The sequence below is a fragment of the Thamnophis elegans genome, chromosome 7 (assembly GCF_009769535.1).
Source record: "Thamnophis elegans isolate rThaEle1 chromosome 7, rThaEle1.pri, whole genome shotgun sequence".
In the NCBI taxonomy this organism is placed as follows: domain Eukaryota; kingdom Metazoa; phylum Chordata; class Lepidosauria; order Squamata; family Colubridae; genus Thamnophis; species Thamnophis elegans.
The window spans coordinates 4,931,118-4,954,698 of record NC_045547.1 but is presented as its reverse complement, the minus strand read 5'-3'; the positions used below and the strand labels follow the sequence as shown (position 1 = coordinate 4,954,698).

Here is a 23,581-nt window from a genome sequence, read left to right as displayed (position 1 = left end):
TCAAGAGGGCCGGTATTTTATCATGGGATCCTTGGCCCAGGCAGGGTAGGATGAGGCCAACATCTCGGAGACACTGTCCTCAATGGGCCACCCCCAGGTTTTGAAGAAAGGACCCAGGTTTCTGTTGACTTCCCGAGAGAAGGTTTCCACCCACAGGTTCATCTTGGCCTTTTTCTCATTTGGGATGTTATTCATGGTTTGATATTTCGCTAAAATGCGGACGTAGGGGTGCCAACCAAAGGCTTCCTGCAGCTGAAGACAAATAGAGTAATTCTATAGATCCTTGATCTAGATCTCAGCTGTTACATTATTTTACATTATATGACCTTATGTTGTCTAGATCAAAGGCCACCAGCATAAAAACAGAGAAGTCAAAAACCCATTTTCTACACTTTTAATCAATTGCAGGTATTGACCTCAACTGATAACATTTCCTTCCCCTTTTTGAGGAAGATTTCCCCCCTCCAACAACCTCACACCCCTACAATGAGGTAGTTCTGGACTTACGACCACAATTGCACCCAAGATTCTTGTTGCCAAGCAAGACGTTTGTTAAGTGAGTTTGGCCCCATTTTATGGCCTAGCTTGCCACAGTTCTTAAGTACCGTATTTTTCGGAGTATAGGACGCACCTTTTTTCCTCAGAAAAAGAGGCTGAAAATCTGGGTGCGTCTTATATATCGAATACAGCATTTTTGGCCTCTTGAATCCCCGCCCCTTCACCAAAATGGCCATGCATAGCCTTATGGAGGCTTTCGGAGAGCTCCTGGGAGCTGGGGAGGGAAGAAATGAGCAACAAATGGGCCATCCCCCCCCCCAGCCCCCAGCAGCACTCTATAAGCCTCCATAAGGCTATGCATGCAATTTTTTGGACAAAAAATAGGCCTGTTTTCACGAAAAACGGGCCATTTTTTGCCCCTCTGAGCACTCTGCAAGCCCCCCTCCCCCCCAAGGCTATTCATGCCTTTTTTTTGTTTTTGAAAAAAAACGGCCTGTTTTTGTGAAAAATGGGGCATTTTGGGGAGGTTTGCAGAGTGCAAAACCTTTTTTTCCCTATCAGAAAGCTCTTTAGTTGAAGTGATTGATGAGAATTAGATTGATCAAGTGCTGTGCCAGCAGAAACAAAGTCTTAGGTGCTGCAGATTGTCAGTGATTTCTTTGCCACCACAAGAATAAATACACCTGGAAACATCTACCTACCTACTTACTCTCCCTCTCCCTACCTACCTATTGTATTTCTCTCTCTCTCTCTCTCCCTCCCTCTCCCTACTTATCTACTGTATTTCTCTATCTCTTTCTATTTCTCTCTCTCTATCCCTCTACCTACCTACCTACACCCTCTCTCTCTCTCTCCCTACATACCTACTGTATTTCTCTATTTCTCTCTCTATCCCTTTATCTACCTACCTAACTAACTACTCTCTCTCTCCCTACCTACTGTATTTCTCTATTTCTCTCTCTCTATTTCTCTCTCTCTCTATCCCTTTATCTACCTACCTACCTAACTACTCTCTCTCTCTCCCTACCTACTGTATTTCTCTATTTCTCTCTATTTCTCTCTCTTTCTCTAGCCCTTTATCTACCTACCTACCTAACTACTCTCTCTCTCCCTACCTACTGTATTTCTCTATTTCTCTCTCTCTATTTCTCTCTCTCTCTATCCCTTTATCTATCTACCTACCTAACTACTCTTTCTCTCTCCCTACCTACCTACTGTATTTCTCTATTTCTCTCTCTCTATTTCTCTCTCTCTATCCCTTTATCTACCTATCTACCTAACTACTCTCTCTCTCTCCCTACCTAACTAACTACTCTCTCCCTCTCCCTACCTACCTACTGTATTTCTCTTTCTTTCCCTCTCTATCCCTCTATCTACCTACCTACTTTTTTTTAAAGCCTTTTCAAAACCTTGGTGCGCCTTATACTCCGGTGCATCTTATACTCCGAAAAATACGGTAAATCACTGTAGTTGTTAAGTTAGTAACATGGCTGTTAAGTGAATCTGGCTTCCCCGTTGACTTTGATGAAACAATAAAAAAAACAAAACACCAATCCTAGTTCAAATGCTTCTTTATCACACCGGTACTAACTGACCACAACATTCTTGCAAAAATGGAGTAATTGTTTCCTCCCACATTTCCACTTTCCCTCCCCCTGAGCCCATCCCCAGCGTCCTATTGGAATGCATATAGTCAAAGACTTTGCAAGCAACCCCCTCCCTGCTCGCCTGTTCCTCTATCCGTTAAAGATAAGTTCCTTTTCAGCAGTTTAAGGGGACATCACTGATAATCGCAGCCTCTGTAAGCCTTGATTACATTGAGTCATGCTTTCTGTCTTGCTGATAACAGCAGCCGTCACTCAGCTGTTGGCTGAGCTCCAATGCCAAGCCAAACAGAAAGACAGGCGAGACTCCAGTGAGGCTCCAGCAATCCAGGAGCTCCAGCAGGGGCCACGAAGGTTAGCCAGATGATGGTAGGAATCCAATGTACACGTGGCAGCCTCGGACGCCATGGACAACGAGGCTGACGCTTTGCTTCTCAGAAGGTCACAAAAGAGCATCACGCGATCCCAGGACACTGCAACTGTCCTAAATATGAATCAGTTGCCAAGTGTCCGACTTTTGATCACGGGACCATGGGAATGCTACGACTGTCCTAAGTGTGGAAAACGGTTAGGTCCCAGTTTTTTCAATGCCATTGTTAACTTCGAACGGTCACTAAACGATTTAAGTCGAGGGGGGGCTATCCATATTACACCAATGACCTCCCACGAACAGCTTTCTTACCTGCAAGTAGGGTTCAAGTGCAGTGAACTCTTCAAAGTCGTCCAGTTTAGCTCCATTTCTAATGTACTTCTCAATCCTCTCCTTCCTTGCCTGCGGTTGAAGCTGTGGGTGGGCTGTTTCCCGGGGGATGCTCAGCACGGTCTCATTGACGTAAACGGAAAAGAGGTTGCAGGTGGCTTCCTCCGTATAGGGTGAGAACTCCCATCCAATTTTCTGCTGGTTATGACCCAGTTCGTGGATTGGGCCCCAGGTTCCTTTGGTGTAGAAAGCTTGCACGTCTACGAGGGCAGGCACAGCCCACAAATTCATGATGATCGGATAGTCAGTGTGCTTGGAATCTAACCAAAAAGTTGGGAGGGATATAATTAGATGGAGGGTCTAGGACAGAGCTGTCAAACTGTTGGCCCACAGGCCAAATGCGCCACACACAGGCCACACCCACCCCAGACAAAAAACATCGCGATACATCACGATACGTCACAATCGAGTTTGACAACTAGGACACCTCATTGTAGCCAACTCACTGTGGCCATGTCTCCACAGTCAAGTCACCATGGATGGGGTGCCATGGAATGACGTGCCACCAACAATTCCATGAGGGATAACGCAACACAACGAATGTTATCTGCCACTCTTTCTTCGACATGATTTCCATTCTTGTCGGTGGAAGTAATGTCAAGGAAACAGTGGCAGGATAACGGCTATCATATCCCCCCCCCCCGAAGTCCTTCTTTTCTCTAGACTAGCCGAAGCCAAATCCTGCAAACATTTTCATATTTTAGTCTCCAGGCCTTTAATCATCTAAGTTGCTCTTCTTTGCACTCTTCAACATCTTTTTTTGTAATGTGATAACCAAAACTGGATGCAGTATTCCAGGTGCGATCTTATTAAGCCTTTATAAAGTGGTACCAATACGACACATGTTTTTGATTCTATATTCTGTTTATACAAGTAAGAATTGTATTGGGTTTTTTGGCTGCTGCCGCACACTATTGGCTCGTATTTAAATGATAATCCACTAGGACTCCAAGATCCATCTCTCTTGGCACAAAGCGGTTGCCCAGCCATGGCCTAAGAGATCAAAGCAACTAATTTGTCTGTAATATAATATATTCCCCTTGCCTTCAGAAAAAAAAAATGACAACTCTCATGCATCAAAATCACATATACACTGCATAACGAAATAAACATTCCTAGCAGTCAATGATTGAATTACAATTCTACAAAGTATTAACACCAAACTACCCCAAAAGGGAGGAAGTAAGATTGGCGAAATTTTACTTCTCTAAACAAGATTTTTCTTTTACACCAGACGGGATGTGGCTTTAACTCAGTAGGTATTTCAGTGAGGGGCTAATGGGAAATCCTGAGCCCTGTAGGTTAGCCCGCAAAGTTGAGTAAAAATGTTAGAAGCAAGCAATTAACAAACCACTTTGGTGTTGTTCTATGGATGTCCCTGGGTTGAGTTCACCTCAACTCAAGAGGAAATTTTACCGTGGGAGTTTAATTTAAAGGGCATAAAGTGAATTTTGCTCAGGAAGGAATTCAAGTACCAGACCTGCAACAAAAAAATCCCTGAGCAACCTTACATTTCTTTGTGGGATTTCTTGTTTCCATAATTTTCTCCCCGTCCACTTGTTGTCACAGGAGGAGAATCATCCAAGACCCTTCTTGAGACAACGTCACCTGATGGTATCTGGAGCCTACTTGTCTTTTCAAATGCATGTAGCTCTGACATTGTTACCCCCACCCCACCCCCTTAGACAGCCCTCTTTTTGTACCCCAGCATTTGGGCAAGATGATGGGTGAACCTGTCTTCTAAGTTGGACTGCGCACCTGCCTCATCCTGGCCACACGTTGATACCAGGGGTGGGTTTCAACTGGTTCGTGGCAGTCCCCACAAACCAGTTGGTCGGCGAACCCGGAAGTAAGTAACTTCCGGGAACGGCGAAGGGCCCACCCGCCCGCCCGCGCTCCTTACCGGTCTTTGAAGGTTTCTGCGCTTCCACGACTCTCCACGAGCAGCTGGATGGCACATACAGCGCCTGCGCGATTCTCCGAGAGCAGCTGGAGCATCACACAGGCGCTAAGACGCATGCGTGAACTGCGCGCATGCAAAAGGACGCCGCTGGCCCCGTTCCAACTGAACCGGTTGGAACGGGATTAGCACACCACCACTGGTTGATATGTTGGCTACTTTAGCAATAGCAATATCAGTTAGACTTATATACCGCTTCATAGGGCTTTCAGCCCTCTCTAAGCGGTTTACAGAGTCAGCATATCGCCCCCTCAGTCTGGGTCCTCATTTCACCCACCTCGGAAGGATGAGTCAACTTTGAGCCGGTGAGATTAGAACTGCTGAACTGCAGATAACAGTCAACCGAAGTGGCCTGCAGTACTGCACCCTAACCACTGCGCCACCTCGGCTCTACTTTGATTTTGTATGGGTTTCCCCCCCGCCTCTTGCAGTAATATAGTTGCATTTGTATAGCTTTTATTTGATGTGCACAGCCCAAAGACAAGATTGTGCAAGTTGGGTAGATATAAATTAGAACAACAGTTCTATTAAAAGACCTTTTGACCTGTAAATTAGGAACGTAGGCCAATAATATTTTGTGGTTTTTCCTCCACAGAGTGTGATGTGAATTAGTTTATACTTGCGTGTTGCTCTCTGAACATCCGTCACAATCCTCTCGGGTCTGGGGAAAATAGAAGGGATGGCTGCTAAGTGGGTGATGGCCCTCATCATCTGAGCCCAGGTCTGGAGCAGGAAATCAATCCCATCGTGTTTACGTACAGCATCTGAAGGCAGTGTGAGGATGATATTTTCCGTTTCCAGTTCCGCCCAGGGAGCGGGATAGTGGCGGATAGTATCTTGCCAATCCTGGATGCTGGTTTCACCTTAAAAAAACAACACCATTTGAAACAGAACACCCAGGTACATTATATTCTTAAACCAAAAACAGGTTGGAGAAAGAAAAATGCTTTCCTGATCATGATATTTTGAAAGTTGTGGCCAATGATACATTCCAAGAAAAGACAAAAAGTTGCAGGAATTTCTCCCGTGTTTTCCACTGGTTTTCTTTAACAAATCCCTGCTGCATCCATTCTCCTGGGAAATGTTGATTTTTTTTAAAAAAAAAATCATGGTTGGGATGTATTTCTATGCAACAACTTCAGTAGCATTCATCCGGTAGATGGCTGTTTTGCAAGTTTGGGTTTATGGTATATACTCCCTGATCTTTTGTTCTAACTAGTGTTTCACATTTCCTATTACAGTGTAAATCGTTTGAGCAGTAAAGCACATGGTGACTGTGCTCTTTGCCCTGTGGTGCTATATATAAACAGAATTTCTAACATTTGTGCCATAGAAAGAGCAATTGTCTAGGATTGTCAGGAATCACCCATTTTTAAAATGAATTTTCCAAGATATCCAGATGAATTGACTTCACTATTCCCAATATTTCCTTGCAGAGCACTGAGATTATTAAAACACAGACTGCATAAAAAAATTAAAAAATAATAATTAAGCCTCCAAAGGCCTCAAATACAATATTATATTATATATTTAAACTACGAGGCATATATATATATATATATATATATATATATATATATATATATATATATATATATATATATATATATATATATATATATATATATATATATACACACACACACACACTTAAAGTCACAACCCCTGGTATGCCCAAGTATGGGAGGAAGGTCACACTTCCACTCTCTGTCATTAGGCTCGTCACAAGAGACCATCCAGACAGAAACCCAATATATATGTAGTATTTGTGCTGATAAATAAATAAAGGGAGACCATAATTGGGGCATACCAGGGGTTGTGACTTTAAATATATATATTCGCTGATAACGAGCCTGTGGCCTAATGGCTAAGAAGTCTGCCTAGTATGCAAGATAGCCCAGGTTCAAATCCCAGTAAGGGTATGGCTAGTTGATGAGAGCTAAATAGCTTGAAATAGATCTATACTAGTCTCCCTTTATTTATTTATCAGCACAAATAAAAAAACACATATATATATGTGTGTGTGTGTGTGTGTGTGTGTATTTATTTATTTATTTAGAGTCACAAACCCTGGTATGCCCAAATATGGGAGGAAGTTTACTTGCTTCCATTCTCTGTCTATCGGTTCATCACAAGAGACCATCCAGACAGAAACCCAATATTTTTACTGTTGCCTTTGTTACATTTGTGTTGTATTTGTGCTGATAAATAAATAAAGGGAGACTAGTATAGATCTATTTCAAGCTATTTAGCTCTCACCAGCTAGCCATACCCTTCCTGGGATTGGAACCTGTGCTGTATTACATCTTAGGCAGATGTGTTAACCATTAAGCCACGAGTTTCTCCTCTTTATAAGCCTTATATATATAAGCCTCGTAGTTGAAATAAGAGCCTTTCTTGACTCCACTATCACTTCAGGATGCTATTTAAACAGAAGACATACAGTGGTGCAGCTTGCTTCTTGTAAATAAGGTGTGCAAGATTTCTCTGAAATACTAAATACTACTATGGATACTACTACTTCTATGTATACTAAAGGGAATCCATTTTTCTGCTTGGTTTCTAAATAGAGATGGACTCCTGACAGTTTGCTAGCTTCAATGCCTTTTGCAACCCAGTTCACAACCAACCAGCAAAGCAGAAAAGTCTTGAACTTCATAAATTGAGGAAGGAGTTGTCTTACCATGCTTGAAATAAGGAGCCTGGGTGGCCCCTTGGATAGTGACAGAGAAGGAGCCCAGTGAAGAGTCCTCTGGGACAATGATGTAGAGGAGGCCTCCCCACAAACTGGAGACCTCCATCTTCGCAATCTTCACTTTAAACCGCCTTGATGCCACTGGAGGACGCCTCCATCTCTTCTCCTGGACTAAACTATCGGTTTGGCACCCAATCTGCACCTGGGGAAAACAGCTTCCATTGAAATGAACAAGTCACCCTAAAGGTAAACGTCTTCATTCAGATAGTTCTCGATTTACAACCATTAGTTTAGGGCAGTGTTTCTCAACCTTAGCAAGTTGAAGTCCGGACACCTTCAAGTTGCCAAGGTTGAGAAATACTGGTTTAGGGACTGTTTGAAGTTAGAACGGCACTGAAAAAAAAGTGACTTATGACTATTTTTTCATACTTATTGCCATTTCAGCATCCCCATGGTCCTGTGATTTACATTCAGATGTTTGGCAACTGGTCCATTTTCATGACAGTTGCAGTCAGAGGTGGGTTCCTACCAGTTCGCACCTATTCGGTAGAACCGGTTCGTCAAATCTACCGAACCGGTTAGAAGAGGTTCCACCAGTGGACCCGGAAAGCAGGCCACACCTACAGAAGAGGTTCCAAACCTTTTTGAAACCCACCACTGGTCCTTGGATAGGATTATTCTACACTATCATGCTCCTATTTATAAAACTCAGAGCCTCTGTGAAAGGTAAGGATGACGACTGCATTTGTGGTGCAATCACAACATTGCGTGTGTAGAAGTTGTTTTAGTGCAAACCAAAGATGCCTTTTAAAAAGCAAGTTTACATCATATTCTTATGCATGCCAGTGCTGTGTGTGAGGCAATTTAAGGTGGTTCTGACAAGTGTCGTCGGCATCTTCATATCCGGTCACAGGGGCGGCAAGCCACTCCCACAAAGGAGGCCACACCCACAGAGTAGGTTCAAACAATTTTTGAAACCCACCACTGGGTTGGATCAGTGGTGGGATTCAAATAATTTAACAACCGGTTCTCTGTCCTAATGATTTCTTCCAACAACCAGTTCACCAAACTGCTCAGAAAGTTAAACAGTTCTCCTGAATCCCACAACTGGGCTGGATATATTTTCCCCAGTCCATTGAATTAAACCTAGTTTATACAGTCCTCATATGTGATACTGACAAAGTATTTCCAAATCGAAGGATAAAGACCAGTATCCTATTTTGTTATTAAGGTGGTTCTGACAAGTGTCGTCGGCATCTTCATATCCGGTCACATGGGCGGCAAAGCCACTCCCATCCGGTCACATGGGCAGCAAGCCACTCCCACAAAGGAGGCCACACCCACAGAGTAGGTTCGAACAATTTTTGAAACCCACCACTGCTCCAGAGCCTTTATAGAAGCCTGGAGAGGGTGAAAACAGCCTCCCCTGCCCGCTCTGGTGGCGCACTGGAGGCTTCAGGGACCTTCAGGAGGCTTCCCTGAAGCCTCTGGAGGACTAAAAAGGACCTATGAGCAAACCGGAGTCACTTCCGGTTTGCTCAGGGGATCGGTTTAAGCCTTCCGGAGGCTTCAGGGAAGCCTCCTGAAGGTCCCTGAAGCCTCCGGAGGGCTTAAACCGACCCTCGGAGCAGGGTGGGGGAGGGAGCAAAATGCATTTGGGGGGGGTGGGAGGCAGGGTCTTATCTTAGTGTATATAAGGCCTGCAGAATCTTAACTATATAGCATGATGTGTAATTTAGAACTAATATTACCTGCAATTCTGCATTGAGCGTGGAGGCTGGGAATAATAAAGTGACGGTTTTTGCTGGGGGAGCATACATGCCAGTGCTTCTCCAAGCTTCCTTGCCTACAAAACAAAGTATATTTTTTTTCAGATTCTTATATTTGAATACATAAGATGACTGAAAAGTCTCCATTCTTGAGATTTGATTCCAGTAGCTGTGCCAAGAATACGCGAAATACTCTTTGTGTCGTCAAAATGAAGGGATGTCCCCTCCGAAATCAACTCTAACTTCAAAATAGCATAACTAATTTGGCAGTTTGGATCTTTTTGTAACGTTTTATCCTTCAAATCAAACAGTTTTTCTCAGTTAATTTACATGCTAGTCCTCCTCGTGAATAATCTAGTGTTGGAAGATTTGAAACAGTACTGAATATTGCTCGATTAAAAAAAGCATGTCCTGCACACATGGGTCATAACCCTGAAATAATAACCATTAAATTCAAAATTAAGAACAACATTTCCTACCTGTGTTGCTTCCGTTGATTTGAATGTTTTGAGGAGGTGCTGTAGGATAAGAGTTTGGGTAATTTGGCATCAGGCTGGGTACTAAGGCTTGAAACTCTGGCAGAACGTTATAGAGCACAGAAGCTATTTGAAGTAAGATGGCGTGGTCTGTATTGGCGTGGATTGACCTGTGCACACTGACCTCAGGAATCCCATTAATTTGAACCAACTCTACAACTTCTTCATGAACCGAAGAGAAAGGACGGGAGTTCATAGCTGGGATCTCAAGGAATATCGCAATGTCTTCCAGCAACTTCTGGAGCCAGAAGGGGTATGCTGGTCGTAGCCTCTGCTCCTTTCGGATATGTTTCTTGAGCTGCAACAATGCTTTCCGGAAATGATAAGTGGAAGCTACTTCGCTGGCCTCTCCAGCGGGATAGTTGGTTTCAGATACTTCAAGGAATTTTCCAACAATCCCAATCCCAAACTTATTCAGGATCTTATTTCCTGGATATTCTGCAATAGCACTGGAGCCAGGATTCACAGTAGCCCAGTACCAAGCTTGACCCGCAATTAGGAGTCCTCCTCCTTCAGAGACAAATTCCTGGATCCTTTCCACCGCTGTGACATCGTAGACCGTACAACAGTATATGCCCAGACCTTTCTTAAAGTTGGTTAGCTCACAGGGAAATATGGTTTGATTTAACATGGAGTAAAGTTCCGGTAAACTGTATGCAACGCCCACCTTTCTTACCCTTCCAGCAGAAAGCCAAGTGATGGCATTGAAGAAGAAAATGATCATGGATGACATTGTAAGGAAGCCTTCACGAGAGAAGACTATAATGCGTCCTCGGCCATAGTAGGCAGCTGCAGGAAGGAATGGTATTTGTCACTTATGCCAACTGGGAATGCCAAGGCTCCATGGATAAGCAAGGGAGATGGTATCATTAGACCCCTGACGTTGAATCTCTCCACTCCATTCAAAAGATTTGTGAGATCCATTTCTATGTCTAATCCATGCCTTTAAAAAAAACCCAGTAGTTAATTTGTAATATTTTCCACGAGTAAGATAGTCTTCATATGATGGACTAGGATCCCAATATTGGACCCGTGGCTTGACAAAATTGGACTGCAATATCAATATCAGTATCGGCCCTTGGGGGGAGACGGGGAGGAGGAATAGCAATAGCAGTTAGACTTATATACCGCTTCATAGGGCTTTCAGCCCTCTCTAAGCGGTTTACAGAGTCAGCATATCGCCCTCACAGTCTGGGTCCTCATTTCACCCACCTCGGAAGGATGGAAGGCTGAGTCAACCCTGAGCCGGTGAGATTTGAACAGCCGAACTGCAGAACTGCAGTCAGCTGAAGTAGCCCGCAGTGCTGCATTTAACCACTGCGCCACCTCGGCTCTCAGAGCCCTGATTTACCTGCATCAAAGATCTTTTATTTTTATTTAATTTATAATTAAATTTATATGCCACCTATCTTGCCTAGTGGTGACTGCAGGAAGACTGCAGAAAAAGGAGAATAACAACCGCTGTTCGGTATACACAAAAGTGGAGATTTTGCATGTAGAAATAAACAACCACCTTATTTGAAAAGAACACGGCATACAATCTAACATTCTCCAAAATAATGTTTGGAATGAGACCATCGTTTAATCTAAGGCAACCCCTTTTGCATGGCCTTAAATTATTGGGGCAAGGGTCACCAAAAAGCCATGATTGTATATAGGATTAATAACCATAGAACAAAGAAGCGGAGTAATACTTACTCGGTGATCAGGGGAATCCTGGGAATTTTTTCAGGCACAGGGAAAACCCCATTTTCTCCCACATTGCCAGTGAAATACACTCCAGCCACACTGGTCACCAGGTTTCCAGGAAAATAAATCAGGACTCCCTCCTTCCCATGTTCAGATGACCAGTGCCAAGCTTGGCCACCAATGAGCAGTCCACCGCCTCTCTTTACAAACTTCAGAAGATCATCAGCCTGTGCACTATCGTAGGCATCTCTGCAGAATACTCCAAGGGATCTCTCAAGTGTTGCATCTGGTTGAACTTTAATGCCATTACTGAGGAGCAACTTGGAGAGGGCCTCCAGGCTTCTGTGGACTCCTATGCGTGCCGTTGGAGAAGACTTGAGCCAGTCCAGAGCATTTTTAATGAACGGCAAGAACTCTGGAAGCTGTATCATGGCTTCATGCGCAGCGACCACCATCCGGCCTTTCCCATATTGGGATGCAGCAATCAGAACCTGCCCATTTGAACCCACAAGCAGTGGGAAAGCTCGGTCTCCAGTGAGCAAAAGTTCACAAGGAATAAAATCTCTCATGACATCAATGAACTGAATACCTTGCAACAGAGAATTGTAATCATGTTGGATGTTGATGGAGCTAGTTGTTGGTCTGAAAGAGAGAGAGAGAGTAAAATGTCTCCTCCATGTTGACTTTTTCCTCTACTGTAGAAATCTTTTGTGGTACACAGATTTGAAAAAGTTCTATTACTGAGAGAATGTGGCAGTGGAAATTAGAATAGAATAGAATAGAATAACAGAGTTGGAAGGGACCTTGGAGGTCTTCTAGTCCAACCCCCTGCCTAGGTAGGAAACCTGTTGTGGCCCAGCAGGAGCCGTTGGAGCTGCCACCAGACTCTGACAGCGAGGGGCCCTATGAGTCGGCTCTGGGGGATGTGGAGGACCCCGACTCTGAGCAGGGTGCAGAGAGGCTGGTTGGCCACCAGGAGGTGCCTGAGCCTTGGACAAGTGGGGAGAAGACATGGGAGAGTGATCCGGATGCCAGTAGTGAGTTGTTCCTGGATGCCTGGCAGCGAAGAGCTAATAGGCGTCAGGAACAGTTGTGCAAGTACAGGAGGTAATTGCACTCAACTGGTGGTCATTAGGCTCCTCTCCAGACTATAAAAAGACTGCTTGTGCACACGCCCCTCTTGCAGAAGTGAACACACTGACTAAAAGTTGGAGAACTTGTGTAACTAGCTTGGCAGGCTGGATTGCTGCCAAGGCTTGTCTGAGTTGCTGCCAAGGGCCTTATCTGTTTGTTATGCTTGGCTTTCAGCCACCGAAGTTTTGGTTTCTTGCTAATAAAGTACATTCCAGTTAAGCCTGTCTCGGCATTCGTTACTGAATGGAGGAGGAAGTCAGAACAGAAACCCTACACCACTTCAGGCAAATGGTTATCCAGCATCTTCTTAAAAACTTCAATACCCTACCTTTCCTTGTCTACCGAAGTATATTTAGAAAGAACAGGTACCAAAATGCACTGTAACTAGTATTGGTGATAGACATATCACCTAGACCTATATGCTGCTTCACAATACTTTCTTTAAGTGGTTTACAGAATCAACACATTGCCCCCAACAACCTGGCTCCTCATTTTACAGACCTCAGAAGGATTGAAAGCCAATTCAACCTTGAGCCAGTAAGGATTGAACCCATGGCAGTCAGCAGAATTAGCCTGCAATATTGCATTCTAATGTTACCTAGGCTGGGTAATAAAGCAGTGGCAAGAAATCCAGCAAACTCGGGAAGCACCAGGGACCCTTCATTTCAACACAAAGCTACAAATATTTTCCATTGTTGGCACTGCAACTATTCTGAAGTTATTTATTCACACAAGAAGCTTAGATTTCTCTGTCTGTCTGATTAGAGTCTTAACATGTTGCCTGCATTTGAATTCAGAAGAGGAAATTGAGGGAAATGGGAAGAAATGCTGGGAATCTCCATTGAAAGTGCTTCAGTGGCTGTTGATCCTTTGTCTTAACTGGATGCTGTTCCCCTTACAATCACACTTTGATTCCAGCCCCGTTGTGAGATTCTGCTGTGGCCCGCCAGCAGAGCTGGCAGCAGAGTCGGACAGTGAGGAGGTTGGGGAGGAACATGGGCCAGTCCTGGAGTCTGGGGAAGGCCCTGAAGAGGGCTCTCCATCGGAAGCAGAGATGGGTACAAGACTGTTTGGCAGTTCTCAGCTGCCTTCAGAACTAGCAGCAATGAGGCAGAGGAACAGCTGGAGCCTGTTCCCAGTGTGCGCATGCGCAGAGCTGCCAACAGAAAAGAACAGCTAAGAAATCAGGGTCGACTTGGGAGTAAAGCCACAGGTGGATGGTGAATGGCCCCTCCCATAGGAAATAAAAGAGGAGCGAAAGGGGAGGGGGCTTTTGCAGGAAACAATTCATTCGTTCATTCGTTCGTTTCAGGAGTGTGAAGATCTGTCCGTGAATCCCAGAGACTCTGTGCCAAGTCTTTCCTTGCACAGCACTGCATTTGGAAAATATTTACATGGCAGCTCTCCAAGCTAGATAAGGTCTGTGGTCATAAATTCACCTTCCAAAGACTGTTTACTAGGCCTTTGCTGAATGGGAATGAGAGGAATTCACACATTTGTTTAATAAAAGGGGTTAATAAAAGGGACCAGGAATCGTGCTTTTGGGGGAAGCTTAGGTCAGAACAGATTCTTTGGCACAGCAAATGAATATCGGAATCGGAATACCTGACAAAGCTAATAGATCATTAGACGAAAATAATTTTTAGATGCATAGCTATTTCCTTGGTCTTATTTTGCTTTGGGGAATTTACTGAAAGACGTGAGAATCCTGGGACAACAATCATAGTAAAGGAACTATTTGCAGGTAGGATTATTAAAAGCAGATAAAGAGGTAAAATTATACTCACTGGGCGATGCTAGGATCATTCCATACATTTTCAGGAACAGCGAAGATCCCATTTTGTCCCTCCTTGGCAGTGAAATATACTCCAGCGACACCGGTGACCAAGTTTCCAGGAAATCGAGCCAGGACTCCCTCCTTCCCATGTGGATGTGACCAGAGCCAGGCTTGGCCACCAATGAGCAGACCCCCACCCCTTTTTACGAACTGCACGAGATCATCAGCCTGTGCGCTATCGTAGGCATCTCTGCAGAATACTCCAAGGGAATCCTCAAGTGTTGCATCCGGTTGAATTTTAATGCCATTACTGAGGAGCAACATGGAGAGGGCCTCCAGGCTTCTGTGGACCCCTATGCGTTTCTTTGGGGAAGGCCTGAGCCAGTCCAGGGCATTTTTAATGAACGGCAAGAACTGTGGAAGCTGTATCATGGCTTCATGGGCAGTGACCACCATCCGGCCTTTCCCATAATGGGCTGCTGCAATCAGAACCTGCCTCTTCAAATCCACAAGCAGTGGGAAGGCTTGGTCTCCACTGAGCAAAAGTTCACAAGGAATAAAATCTCCCGTGACATCGATGGACGGAATGCCTCGCAGTAGAGAATTGTAATGATGTTGGGTGTTGATGGAGCTATTTGTTGATCTGAAAGAGAGAAAGAAAGGGAAATATCACCACATTTATTTTTTTTTATTTTTTTTAAAAGATTTTTATTAACAAACATGTAAAATACACACACACAAAACTTAGACATACACCCAGAGGTGGGTTCCTACCAGTTCGCACCTATTCAGTAGAACCGGTTCGTCAAATCTACCGAACCCGTTAGAAGAGGTTCCACCAGTGGACCCGGAAAGCAGGCCACACCTACAGAAGAGGTTCCAACATTTTTTGAAACCCACCACTGACACACACACACACACACACATACACACAGACAGACTCACACAGAGAGAGAAAGAGAAAGAGAAAGAAAGGAAGAAATAAATAAAGAAAAAAAGTGAGAGAGAGATGAAAGAAAAAAAGGAAAAAGGGACAGCGAGACAAAAGGAAGGAAGGAGAGAGAGAGAGAGAGAGAAAGAAAGAAAGAAAACACATGGCCGGCAAGCCACTCCCACCAGGTCACATGGCCGGCAAGCCACTCCCACAAAGGAGGTCACACCCACAGAGTAGGTTCAAAAATTTTTGAAACCCACCACTGCGTACACCACATTTACACGATACAATACGAACAGGGGCTTCCTGTTCTTTCTAATAGCAATTATCAATAGATACCATTCATCCTGTATTATTTCCCCTTCTATTGTATTTCATTTGGATTCCACCATTCTTAACCCTCTTATTTTACTCATAACTATTATTTTTTGAGTTTTGTTTATATTCCTTCATTGATTCTTGTTTCTTTCCTCCATCCACCTTACCATTTATCCTATATCTGGTAGAATTCTGATTCTTCTTTTCCCTGGATTTCTTTAGTTAGTTTGTCCATTTCGGCACAATCCATAACCTTTCTTATTATTTCATCTTCGCTTGGAGTTAATTTATTTTTCCATTTCTGGGCAAAGGCAATCCTTGCCACCGTAGTTATATAAGAAATATTGCCACGTTTAATTTTTCACATTTTATGAGCTCTGCAGCCTCTCCATGGTTACATGACCAAAATTCAAATACTTGGCAAATGGTTCATATTTATAACAGTTCAATGTCCAGCGGGGTCATAAGACCCCCTTTTGCGAACCTATGACCAGCAAAGTCAATGGGGAAGCCAGATTTAACAACCGTGCTACTAACTTAACAAGTGCACTGATTGACTTAACAACTCTGGCAAGAAAAGTTTTTTGAGTCTATTCCAGAGGTGGGTTCCTACCAGTTCGCACCTATTCGGTAGAACTGGTTCGTCAAATCTACCGAACCGGTTAGAAGAGGTTCCACCAGTGGACCTGGAAAGCAGGCCACACCTACAGAAGAGGTTCCAAAATTTTTTGAAACCCACCACTGGTCCTTGGATATGATTGTTCTACACTATCCTGCTCATATTTATAAAACTCGGTGCCTCTGTGAAAGGTGAGGATGACTACTGCGTTTGTGGTGCAATCAGAACATTGCGTGTGTTGAAGTTGTTTTAACGCAAACCAAAGATGCCTTTTAAAAAACAAGTTTACATCCTATTCTTATGCATGCCAGTGCTGTGTGTGAGGAAATTTAAGGTGGTTCTGACAAGTGTCGTCGGCATCTTCATATCCGGTCACATGGGCAGCAAGCCACTCCCATCCGGTCCCATGGGTGGCAAGCCACTCCCACAAAGGAGGCCACACCCACAGAGTAGGTTTGAACAATTTTTGAAACCCACCACTGGTCTATTCCCATCATGTGATTCTTTGGGCACATCCAATGAACGACTGATTCAGAGGACCAGACCAAGGTAATAGATTACGCTAAAATAACCTTTATATTCAAATCCATTTCTTTTGGGGGGGGGTTGTTTTTGAAATTATACTGATAGGCATGATAATCTGGAGGGAAAAATCCAGGCAAAATTATTAAAGGCGGATAAAGAGGTAAAATCATACTTACTGAAGGATACTAGGATCATTCCATATTTTTTCAGGGACGCAGAAGATCCCATTTTCTCCCTCCCTGGCAGTGAAATATACTCCAGCTGCACCAGTCATCAGATTTCCAGGAAATTGAACCAGGACTGCCTCCTTCCCATGTTGATGTGACCACAGCCAGGCTTGGCCACCAATGAGCAGACCCCCACCCCTTTTTATGAACTGCACAAGGTCATCAGCCTGTGCGCTATCGTAGGCATCTCTGAAGAATACTCCAAGGGGGTCCTCAAGGGTTGCATCTGGTTGAACTTTAATGCCATTACTGAGGAGCAACATGGAGAGGGCCACTAGGCTTCTGTGGACTCCTATGAGTGCCGTTGGGGAAGGCCTGAGCCAGTCCAGGGCATTTTTAATGAATGGCAAGAACTGGGGAAGCTCTATCATGGCTTCATGGGCAGTGACCACCATCCGGCCTTTCCCATATTGGGCTGCTGCAATCAGAACCTGCCCGTTCGAACCTATAAGCACCGGGAAAGCTTGGTCTCCAGTGAGCAAAAGTTCACAAGGAATAAAATCTCCCGTGACATCGATGGACGGAATGCCTCGCAGTAGAGAATTGTAAGTGTTTTGGATCAGGCTATTCCTTGATCTGAAAGAGAGAAAGAGGGAGAAAGATCACCTGCGGATTTAACCCTTCATTTCCCGGAGAAAGCTCTTGGGACAGACAACTCTAAACACACCGTTCTCCTTAGGTAGTGTGGTACTGCGAGTGCTGAAGCACATTTAGAAAATGCAGCTATCGAAATCCAAAGTTCTGCTATTCTGCTATTGTTTACTAACACAAGAGTGTCCGATTGGAGTGTTAAGAATTGTACCTCTCTTTGAATTCAATTGGAGGAAGTTGTGGGAAAGGAGAGAAAATGTTGGGAATCTATACTGAAAGTACTTCAATGGCTGTTGATCCTTTGTCTCAACTGGGCCATGCTCCCCCTGCACTCAAGACTTTGAATATGGCTCTCTTGTTCAATTCTTTGGCACAGCAAATGATTGTCTGAATCAGAGGACCCAACGAAGCTGATGAGTTAAGCTAAGATATTCTATATCTATATCTATATCTATATCTATATCTATATCTATCTCTCTATCTATACATCTATACATCTATACATCTATATATCTATATCTATCTCTATATCTATCGCTCTATCTCTCTATCTCTATCTATCTATGTATCTATGTATCTATCTATGTATCTATCTATCTCTATCTCTATCTATCATCTATCTATCTATCTATCTATCTTTCTATCTATCTATTTCTATATCTATCTCTCTATCTCTCTATCTCTCTATATATCTCTATCTATCTCTATCTCGAAGAGCCGAGGTGGCGCAGTGGTTAAATGCAGCACTGCAGGCTACTTCAGCTGACTGCAGTTCTGCAGTTCGGCTGTTCAAATCTCACTGGCTCAGGGTTGACTCAGCCTTCCATCCTTCCGAGGTGGGTAAAATGAGGACCCGGATTGTTGTTGGGGGCAATATGCTGACTCTGTAAACCGCTTAAAGAGGGCTGAAAGCCCTATGAAGCAGTATATAAGTCTAACTGCTATTGCTATTGCTATTGCTATTGCTATCTATCTATCGAGATATATATATATATATATATATATATATATATATATATATATATATATATATATTTGTTATATTTATGCTGATAAATAAATAAAGGGAGACTAGTATAGATCTATTTCAAGCTATTTATATATATATATATATATATATATATATATATATGTTCAGAGTTACAACCCCCGGTATGCCCAAATATGGGAGGAAGTTCACTACTTCCATTCTCTGTCCATCGGCTCGTCACAAGAGACCATCCAGACAGAAACCCAATATTTTTACTGTTGCCTTTGTTACACATTTGTGTTGTATTTGTGCTGATAAATAAATAAATAAAGGGAGACTAGTATAGATCTATTTCAAACCCAAATATTGGGTTTCTGTCTGGATGGTCTCTTGTGACGAGCCGATGGACAGAGAATGGAAGTAGTGAACTTCCTCCCATATTTGGGCATACCGGGGGTTGTAACTCTGAATAGATACCTGTCACCCCGGCTTAGCTGATAAGGAGTGGAACTCTGTGGCTTAATGGTTAACACATCTGCCTAAGATGCAATACAGCACAGGTTCGAATCCCAGTAAGGGTATAGCTAGCTGATGAGAGCTAAATAGCTTGAAATAGATCTATACTAGTCTCCCTTTATTTATTTATTTATCAGCACAAATACAACATATATAGATAGATAGATAGATAGATAGATAGATAGATAGATAGATAGAGAGCTATATCTATATCTATATCTATATCTATATAGCTCTATAGCTCTCTCTATATATATCTATATCTCTATATCTCTATCTATATCTCTAATTCTCTCTCTATCTCTCTCTCTATATCTATCTATCTATCTATCTATCTATCTATCTATCTATCTATCTAATCTATATCTCCTTATCTCCTTATAAGGTTTTCTCCTCAAGGTAACCACTAAGAAATGAGTTAAGTGTTTCCGTGTTGCAATGCTTTTGAGAATGTATAAGAACGCATGCTTCAATAATGAAGGTTGTTCAGAACTTGCAATGCTAGCCATTTTCGCTAGCTTTCTGAACCTGGCTGCCAAATAAACCTTTCCTGTATCCTGAGAAGTCTAAAGCCTGTCATTTTCTGCAACAACTGAGCTTGTCAGCTGAAAAACTGACTGCCTGGGTTTGAAACCTGAGCGCCATCAAACTGGGTGAGCTCCCGTTTCTTGCTCCAGCTCCTGCTCACCTATCAGTTTGAAAGCATGCAAATGTGAGTAGATCTATAGGTACCACTTCAGTGTCAGCATTCCAGTGCCTTTGTCATACAGCCATGCTGGCCAGATAACCACGGAAATTGTCTTTGAACATAGCTGCCTCCCTCAGCCAAGAAAAAAAATGACCGCCACGCCCTCGAATAGGAAACCTTTACCTCTTTTATCCATAAAGGTGCAAGAATTTTGGGATAAGGATCAGAGTAAATAATATATGCTCAGATGGCATTATTAAAGGCAGATAAAGGAGGGAGGGAAGCATGGAGGGAAGGAAGGAGGGAAGGAAGGAGAGAAGGAAGGAGGGAAGGAAGGAGGGAATGTAGGAGTGAAGGAAGGGGGGAAGGAAGGAGGAAAGGAAAGGGGAAAGGAAGGAGGAAAGGAAGGGGGAAAGGAAGGAGAGAAGGAGAGAAGAAAGGAGGGAAGGAAGGAGGGAAGGAGAGAAGGAGAGAAGAAACGAGGGAAGGAAAGAGGGAGGGAGGGAAGAAGAAGTAGGACCATTGTAAGATAAGATGGATCTATGGGATGGTAAGAAAGCAATTTTCAAGTATATTGTCAACTGTAGGGAAAAAATTGTTATAAATACATATTATTAATACACAGTTATGAGATCATATAATTGTGAATGTATATATGAAATTGATAAAATAAAAAATTAATTACAAAAAAATAAAGGCAGATAAAGAGGTAGTATTAGACTTACCGGGTGATAACAGGATCCCTCCATATTGTTTCCGGGACGGGGAAGATCCCATGTTCTCCCAGAGTGGCAGTGAAATACACTCCAGCCACATTGGTCACCAGATTTCCAGGAAAATGGTCAAGGACTTCCTCCTTCCCATGTTGAGATGACCAGTGCGAGGCCTGGCCACCAATGAGCAGACCCCCACCCCTTTTTACAAACCGCACGAGATCATCCGCCTGCACATCACCATAGGCATCTCTGCAGAACACTCCAAGGATGTTCCCAAGTCTTGCATTCGGACGCACTTTAATATCTCTACTGAGGAGCAGCTCGAAGAGGGCATCCAGGCTTCTGTGGACTCCTACGGGGGCCGTTCGGGAAGGTTTGAGCCAGTCCAGAGCATTCTTAATGAACGGCAAGAACTGAGGAAGCTTTAACATGGCTTCATGCCCCGTGACCACCATCCGGCCTTTCCCATACTGGGATGCAGCAATGAGGACTTGCCCCTTTGAATCCCTAAGCACCGGCCGGGCTCGGTCTCCTCTGAGCAAAAGCTCACAAGGATTGAAATCTCCCGTGACATCGATGGACTGAATGCCTTTCACTAACAAATCACAAGAACGTTGGGAATCCATTAGAAAGTTGTGCTGTTGAAGCTGGAAAAGAGAGTATAAATTTTTTTTCAGTGCTTTTTATATTGGGTATAATCCTACATGAGATAACAATACATGTAAACCTGTCAGATAAATTATCTGGTGTCAGGTTAAAGCAGACGTAAAGTGAGATTTGGACATTAATTGTGAAACCTACTGGGTCAGGCTGGACAGCCTCTTAGAGCCCCCTTACTTCTATATTAAAAGCCACATAGACAGAGTTGGAGCTTATATATATATATATATATATATCCAGATAACACTCACAGTGTTGCCAAGTCTCCTTTCTCTTCTTAGTATCTTTTATTCAACATTATGTTCATCTCTCTTCAATCCCATTCTTGTCACATATGTTCTGTTTGGAGAATCAGAAGAAAACATAGCCTTTAACAAGCAAACAGTATCAAAAACAAGAAAGGAAGGAAAGAACAGCCAAGATAAACATGAAGAACAAAGAACTGGTTCAGCACGAACAGAGCTAGAAAACTTGTGTGTTCTACCAAAACTATTTTCCAAATTCCTGGAAACTAACAACAATTAAAAAAAACCTACCTCTCTAAGGTCTTCTGGTGTTGCAGAGATGTAAAGTTGGTTAATGGTGTCCTTTCCACTGCAGGAAAAATTAGCAGATAAAATGGTTTGGATAGCTCAGTCTTATATTATAAGGCCAGGCCCTAGACTCCTTAAAGAATTGCTAGAGAGGGGCCCGAATCTCTTCTTGGGCCTTTGAGGAGAGTTCAGTTTCACTAAAAAGTTATTGCTGGCTATTCTTTTTGAGCTTTGAGCCAACATGTTTACCAACCCTACTACGCCTGATCTGCTTAGACAGCTGGAAGTAGCATGTTGGGGATCTCAAGAAGCTAAGCAAGGCTAGAGGAAGCGGGGGGAAAGGACCAAAAGATTTGCTGCTTTATGAAGTTTTCATAGCTCCTGAAAACCAACAAGACAGACTTCAGAGGAGAATCAGAACTGCAGAAAAAACAATGGCTACTAACTTGCCTCCCATTGAGGACTTGTATGCTGCACGAGTCAAAAAGAGGGCTGTGAAAATATCTACAGACCCCTCGCATTCCTGGACATAAATTGGTTCAACTCCTACCCTAAAAATGACTCTATGAGCATTGCCCATCAGAACAACTAGATACAGGGACAGTTTTTCCCCGAATGCCATCACTCTGCTAAACAAATAATTCCCTCAATACTGTCAAACTATTTACTAAGTCTGCGCTACTGTTAACCTTCCCATCGTTTCTATCACCCATCTCCTCCCACTTATGACTGTATGACTGTAACTTTGTTGCTTGTATCCTTAGGATTTATATTGATGGTTTCCTAATATGATTTGATTGCTTATTTGTATCCTATGACTACCATTAAGTGTTGTACCGTATGATTCTTGATGAGTGTATCTTTTCTTTTACGTACACTGAGAGCTTACACACCAAGACAAATTCCTCATGTGTCCAATCACACTTGGTCAATAAAAAATTCTGTTCTGTTCTGTTCTAAAACCCACCGAAATATATGGGTATGTAGCAAAAGCAGAATACAGGACAAGAAGGATGAGTGGGCCCAACCCATTTCAAAGCTCCATGGAAGCCCAACACCCTTTAGAGAGTCAGAGGAGAACCTAGCGGTACATTTATACACATCAGCGTATGCTTAGTGGCTAGAATGAGCCTTGTATCTTAGTATATTGTTAAAAGCCAGCCCATTGGGCTAGGAGTCAAACTTATCACTCAGTGTATCATGCAAACCCAGAATGTGGGTTAATTCAGATTTCCACAACATGCTAAATCAGGAATCACCAGGCTCCATGTTACTCTAATTTTTTGTGCAGCTAGGCTCATGATCTCACAGGAAGTGCTTGGTGCTAGGCTCATGATCTCACAGGAAGTGCTTGGTGCTAGGCTCATGATCTCACAGGAAGTGCTTGGTGCTAGGCTCATGATCTCACAGGAAGTGCTTGGTGCTAGGCTCATGATCTCACAGGAAGTGCTTGGTGCTGGGACTTCTAGTTTCTGCTCCTGGAACCAGAAGTCCCTGACCTTTCTCCGGAAGGGGTTTTTCTCTCTCTTCCTGTTGCAGACATGATTGCTACAGCCTTTCTCCTACCTGTTCTCCTTGCTAGGATCATAATCTCAGGAGTCGCACCTTCTTCTCAAGTCTTTAAAAGCCCTGGCTTCTCACACTTCCCACTTCCTTGCTTTTGTCTGTCTGTCTGTTTGTTTGTTTGTTTATTGGATTTATATGCCCCTTCTCCCAAGGGCTCAGGGCAGCGTACAACATTAAAAAAAAACCCACGTATTACAAAAGTAAAAAAAAATTAGAGTATCCAAAAAACAAACCCAATTAAGATTAACAATAACATTTAAAATTCGATTAAAATCAACAATAATCAATCATTTATT

The 23,581-nt window shown here is 43.2% G+C and overlaps 1 protein-coding gene across 1 annotated transcript; it reads right to left on the bottom strand.

Annotated features, from left to right (window-relative positions):
- LOC116511215 (TRPM8 channel-associated factor homolog) lies at positions 1 to 23,152 on the bottom strand. Its single transcript, XM_032221083.1, is given in 10 exon segments — positions 1 to 252; positions 2,785 to 3,122; positions 5,446 to 5,685; positions 7,506 to 7,719; positions 9,269 to 9,363; positions 9,766 to 10,614; positions 10,617 to 10,765; positions 11,521 to 12,002; positions 21,018 to 21,173; positions 22,994 to 23,152. Coding segments are annotated over 10 exon segments (2,934 nt in total).
- Positions 23,153 to 23,581: the final 429 nt, after the last annotated feature.